Source organism: Besnoitia besnoiti, chromosome II (assembly GCF_002563875.1).
Source record: "Besnoitia besnoiti strain Bb-Ger1 chromosome II, whole genome shotgun sequence".
Classification (NCBI taxonomy): domain Eukaryota; phylum Apicomplexa; class Conoidasida; order Eucoccidiorida; family Sarcocystidae; genus Besnoitia; species Besnoitia besnoiti.
In genome coordinates, this window is record NC_042357.1 from 5,259,335 (window position 1) to 5,265,293 (window position 5,959).

The window sequence follows — 5,959 nt, forward strand, 5'->3', positions numbered from 1 at the left end:
ATCCATCTGCATGCGTTTGCGCTGTTCGTCGGGCGTCACACGCTTAACGTTTCCTTGTCTTCCGCTTCCGCGAACCACTTTCCCCACGTGTGTCTTCAGATATATTCACTGTTTGCTGTGTACGAGTTTGATATCCATTTTTGTTCTCTGGCACAGCACATTCTTCACTGTCTTCCGTTGTTCCGTACTGACCCCAGGCTTTTGATTGTCTCATCGGATTGCGTTGGCCCCAGAACGGAGTCCATCGTTCGTCTCTCTCCTCCATCCGGCCTCATCTTCCAGACTTTGTGACTCTACAGAAAGGACGCGCAAGCGACAAACGGTTTTCGAGCCGACTGCAGAAACGTTGGTGGAGGGATATGCGTGGAGTTTCCGGCTGCGGATGTCGACTCTGGGTACACACCGACCTGCGCTCGCCACCTCGCCGTGGGGCATTCTTCCTCGTACGTCCCACCTTGTCTGCCAAGTTTATATTCTTCGTCTTGTAGCGACCTGCGGTGAGCACGTTGCTTTTTGCCAGCGGCGTAGTTGTTAAGGGACATGAAGGAACGAAGGAACGCGGACGTAGCGAGTGAACGAACGACTGTCTAGTTGCGAACCACGCACGTCGGTTTTCCACTCTTCCTTTTCTACGCTGTAGGAGTTGCATTGAATAGCTGCGTTTTAGTCGTCTCTGTGTGGCGCTCTGGTCACTGTTGCCGCACAGAACAGAAAAAGCGGAGCCGGGTCTCCCTTTTTGACTGCACACGTGCCCTCCGCAGTGGCTACGCCATTCCACAGAGCTGGAATCAGGACAGACAACGCGACCCTGTTCCACTCTTTGCAAGTCTGCTGAGGCCTAGTGCGTTTCCCGCAGGTCTGTTTTGTGGTCGGGAGTGTCTATTGTGTATTCCTTCGTTTTTTGCCTTTCGCTTCCACTGCGGGTTCGATCTCGTGGGAGGGAAACCCCTGCGATCTCTCGACTTTTTTTCCAGCGCGGTCGGCGTATGCATGCGGACGCCGTTTTCTGCCAAGAGTCCGCGTTTCTACGGAAGGTGACGCTGTTTTCCTGACGGTGTCCCCGTTCGTTCCATCTTGCACTTCCTTCCGCACTGACAAGTATTTCTCTCCAACCGGATCTGCGCGTATTCGGGTGCGTCTTCCGTGAAGCCTCCCAGCCCTCGCTGCGCGGCGTACATCCACCGCTCGGTTTTTCTGCCGAGCCGAGCAATTTGTTTTCGAAGGCGGGCCTTCGGCGGTGTGGCGCACGTCTCCGTGAGCGGGGTCCTTTCGCTTCGCTGCGCCTATTTGGTGTGTTCCTCCTCACCGCGGGCGCGAAGATGGACTCGTACTTGAATCGCGGAAATGCAGTTCTCTGCACAGTCTTGGCGTGCCTGGCCATTGCGGCGCTGGGGAACCACTTCTCGACGCATCTCCTGCAGGCGGAGCCCACTGGAGAGGTCTCGATTGCGGACGTCTACGAGTTTGGATTCAATCAGGCATTGCAGGTAAACTCACGAGAGAGCGCACCAGAGGAGCGCGACACGCGGGGCGGCGCGCCGAGTGCGAGGATCGAGCCGTCGGATGATCGGCGACGCTGCTTTATCAAGCGCTGGACTCGCGGGCAGCTTTTTCCGACTTGGCTGCATGCAGCAGACGCGCTGCGCAGTGCGAAGCGGAACGCGGTAGTGGAGGAGCCGCGGTGGCACGCCAGCGCAATTCGAGTATCCTTGCGGCAGGCTTCCCAGGGGCGACTGTGTAGTAAAAACGTTCTGATTCAGCCGCGACTTCCCCCCCTCTCTCTTCAAGGCTTTGGGAACCGGAGGACATGGTTTTCCAGTGCAAGTCTGCCGCGGTGCCAGGCGCCCTGCGCCTCGCCTTCGTAGAGCCGTTCGTGGCAGCATCGCGGTGTGCGCGTTTGTCTGACAGCGAGTTCGTTCAGCGGAAACACCCCATAAAGCTTCCATTAATCGTTGAATTGAATGCATATTCGTGAACGCCGTGGGACGTGCGTCGCGCCCGCGAGTGCTGAAGAGAAAGAGCGTACCCGCTCAGCGGAGCGCAGAATAGTGGGCTGCAGCTGTCGTTACTCGCGAGGGGTTAAGAGGCTTCAGGGGCACTGGAGGTCTCGGAATCGTCGAGAAAACTGGTGACTTGTGCCTCTGCTGGTGTGAGCAGTCTCTGCTGAGAGCTGGGTTTTTTCGTTTGTCTACAGGGTGAGCAAGCTCAGGTGTCGTTGAACATCAACGCAGACTTGACGAGCTGTTTCAACTGGAATACCAAGCAGCTGTTTGTCTACGTCGTCGTCCGCTACGAGACGCCGAAGCACTCGCGCAACGAAGTCATTATTTGGGATCGCATCGTCACCGACCCCGAGGACGCGATTCTCGAGTTTGAGGGCGTCATGAACAGCTACCCTCTGCGCGATCACGGGCGCGGCCTCCGCAACCGGACTGTAACTGTCTCTCTCGAGTATGCGTACCACCCCATCGTCGGCTCGATCCGAAGCAGCCACGTCACCTCTTCGACGTACACATTGCCGTCCTCGTACTTCCGGTACAACCCAGGGAAGAATGGCGAAGGCCGCGCGGCGCCGGCTGCGTGAAAATAGGTAACTCAACTTGCGCGTGGTGCCTGGAAGCGGAGGCGCCGCGGTACGAGTTTGGGTCTTTGCAGTTCCGTGTATGACGCATGCATAGAGTGCATGCGCAGGCAGCAGAGGGCTTTGCTGCGGATACGAATCCGTCACGCAGGGGGGCGGGGGGGAGGCGGGGGGGAAGATGCATGTGAAGATTGGAGAATGCTAATCTTACCTCGCAGTGAAGTGTGTGCGATGAGTAACTCTCAAGAAGGGTGCAAACTGGAAGTGAACCAACACGCTTCAGGCATTGACGGCGTCAGGGAAAAACTCAGTGTGCTTTGTTCTGGATATACGCATCTTGTGTCTCGCCGCTAGCGCGCTAGGCGCCGCTCCGCTGCGCCAGTCGCTTTTCCGCAGCTTAGGCGACAGCTCTGGCTGAGGCGTCCACCTTTTGTGAAGCAGTCCTGAAACGCTGACGTCAGTACGTCGCGAAACGTTTAGCACACACTGAGAGTTGATCGGCGTTCCGCCATCTCAGTAGTTAAGAGGGACCAAGTCTCCTGTGGAACACGCAGCTTCGCATGCCTGCCTTGGTGCGGCCGAGTGTAGAAGACAGCTCGCTACAGGGAGGCGATACGCCAGATGCAGAGACTTGCCGGTTGTCGCAAAAGGGCCACGGGTGCTGCAGTCTGCGTGGCAGTGCGTGTGGTGTTCTTCGTGGAAGCGTCTGCGACTCGATACAGTGTTCGGCTAATATTAGTGACAGTTATTGGCCGTCCGGTATGCTCCCCTCGCTTCGTTGCGCCAGCAGTTGTTGCAAAGAAGAGTGGCACTCGTTCGCATCGCCTGCACCCTCTGGGCTTCTAGTGAAATGCTGTAGAAGGGTTTCGACGACAAAATTTGCGACAGTCCGTAGTCGGCAGCCCAGTGGCATGGCTCCGCGCGCGACGCGGCACGGTCTCTACGTCTCGCCTCCTCCATAGCGTGTTTTACAAACTGCCAAGCGATGGCGCTTCTCGAAGAGTCAACTCGGTTTCTCATCTTCACTTTGTGACTGGACCACTGGTGGTCCTGTTGGTGGGGAGCGAGACGCACCATCTCCCACCAGTGAGCAGCAGAGAAGACCGAGGAGTGGGAGACGGTTCGTGCCTGGACCAGAAAGCCTGCGCAACTCTAAGGACGGTCGCGCACAGTGAAGGCCCATAGTTTGGTGGCTTCGCGGTAGGCGTCTGCCTTCACTAGCGTGTTTCGGTGCATCCGGAGGGGCGGCTTGTCGTGTCTCAGTCTGGAATGCGTGAGACTCGCAAGCGCTGCCACGGTGTCACTGAGGTTTGAGCTCGAATGCCAGCAGCGGGGTTTAGCAGAGGGCAGCGGGGTCCACGGCAGCCGCCCATCCCAGGCCCACCGCCAACTTCAGCGTGTGACGCTCAAACAAGTGGACTTATTAGCGAGGTGCAGTTGCACCGGGGGCACGAGGAGGCTCGGGAGTATTGCACACCAGGAGAAGCAGCCTGATTTGCTCGAACTTCGAGAGCGACGACGGCATGACACAGTTCATCAGACACTGCTTGAAGATAGACAAATAGGGCCAGAAGAGGAGACTGAAGCCGTACGGACTGGTGCAATGCGCAAACGGGTGAGCGGCGCTTAGGTTCTCAATCATTTCTGCATGGCGTCGTAAGGCTCTGGATACGTACTCCGCCTCGCGGGGTGACATGGACAGCGCCCTGGAAAGCTTCGGCAAGCAGGCGTGTTGCAGGTCTCTGAAAATCAGGCGGATGGCCTCTTGTGATAATTTCATATCGCAAAAGGAGTTAGAATGCGCCGGAAACCCTGGATCCCCTCCGGTAGATGCAATGGCAGCGGCGACCGCTGACCATATCGGGAAGACAAACGGAAACAGACGGCGATAGGAGTCTCCCTCAGAACCTACTAAGTGAGGGGCTTGCGATACAGCCGATCGAGTTGCATGCTCTCCTTGTTCGAGGGCGTCTCCTTTTTGCCTGAAGCAACTTGGCGTGAACCCATCTCCGCTTCCCTCGGTGCGCGGCGAGTCTTCGTCGGGGCCGACCACCGCAGCCGAAGCAACGCTGGCGGAGAAAGTCTCCGTCACTAGTGGCAGCAAGCCAAAAGGCGTGAAGAGAGGTTGCTTGACCTGCTGAGTAAAAGGGGAGCAATACGGCTGGATATGCGGAAACTTGATGCCTGTATTCATCATGTGGAACCTACGAGGAGGCGGAGTATCAGATCCCCCAAAAACCACACGCACAAAGCGAACGGGCCTCCGCCTGCGAACACTCTTTTTCAGAAGGGAAGGGTAGAAAAGCGAGTATAGTAGTATATTCTTGCCGCGAGTGGTTCACGGGGGCGCTGTGCGCTACGCAGAAGAAGCGCCTCTTTGGGCGGCGTGGCAGCGTGAAGCCGCATTACAGCGTCTTCAACCTCGTTGTTGGGCTAGCACAGCGCTGCGTCAGGAAAGTGTGCAGACTGGGAGTCAAGACTTGACGCCATCTCATGTGGCAGTGTTCGTGTACGTCTGAAGAGCTGTCTCCTCACCTGGAGAGCAGTTTCGCCAAAGGCTGTGCCCTCGTCATCCCTGGAGAGGGGCGGGGAACAGCTGTCTGCCGTCGTCTCAGCTCTGCTGAAGGGGTCGGCTCCCCGTGCGGCAAATGTGACTTCTCGTGGCCTGCAGTGGAGCGACTCGCAGCAGCCTGAGTCTGGTGGGAAGTCGGCCGTAGCTGGGAAGTCACCGAAACGGGAGGATACGTCCATAGGAGCCAAATCTGAAGCCGCGCAGTCCGCAGACGGTGCTGCGTCGGTTGGCAGGAGGGGGTCAGCAGGCTGAGGCAAGAAACTCATCAAAAGGAAAAAACAGTCCAGCAGTCCAAACTGTTCTTGCAGCTCCGCGTCCCCCCCCGAAGGAACGCTTCCGAAACTCGCGGGGATACCGGCAGGAGTGGCGCACGAAGCTGCAGCACCACAAAAGTGGGTAAGCTCCTCCGCGGCTTTCACTGGGTCAACCGCACTGGCTGCACCGTCGGAGCCTCCAGAGGACGCCTCGCTGCCAACCTGAGGGGCGCGCTTCGGCGAAGCATCTTCGCGGAGGTTCAAGGTCGGGGGACAGCCACTACAAGAAACAGGGGGTTGCCCAGCCTCGCGCCGCCTCTTGTGCGGAAGGCTGCTGCGACGTGGAGGGACCGACGAGGGACAGGACGCCAGACAGGCACTCCCTATTTCTGCCGCTGGCCTAGTCACCGTTCCACAAAACGTGAGAAGCGACGCTAGGTCGGGCGAAGGACGGCCGCACTTGGATTTCGGTGACACAGGTGGGCTGCTGCCCCCTTCGCAAGGCATCGCGAGGATATTCATGGCTACTGAACTTTTCTGAACGCGCGTCTC

General features: G+C 57.9%; 2 protein-coding genes across 2 annotated transcripts; one reads left to right on the forward strand and one right to left on the reverse strand.

The window, feature by feature from the left end:
* Positions 1-1,319: 1,319 nt before the first annotated feature.
* BESB_040840 (signal peptidase subunit protein) lies at positions 1,320-2,584 on the forward strand (the record flags this gene model as incomplete). Its single annotated transcript, XM_029362670.1, has 2 exons — positions 1,320-1,487; positions 2,195-2,584. 2 exons carry the CDS (start codon positions 1,320-1,322, stop codon positions 2,582-2,584), a joined length of 558 nt encoding a protein of 185 aa, XP_029221635.1.
* A 1,420-nt stretch (positions 2,585-4,004) lies between these two features.
* On the reverse strand, positions 4,005-5,929 carry BESB_040850 (uncharacterized protein; the record flags this gene model as incomplete). The annotated part of the gene is made up of 2 exons (XM_029362671.1): positions 4,005-4,715; positions 5,117-5,929. The coding sequence occupies 2 exons, from the start codon at positions 5,927-5,929 to the stop codon at positions 4,005-4,007; spliced, it is 1,524 nt and encodes a 507-aa protein (XP_029221636.1).
* Between the last annotated feature and the right edge of the window lie 30 nt (positions 5,930-5,959).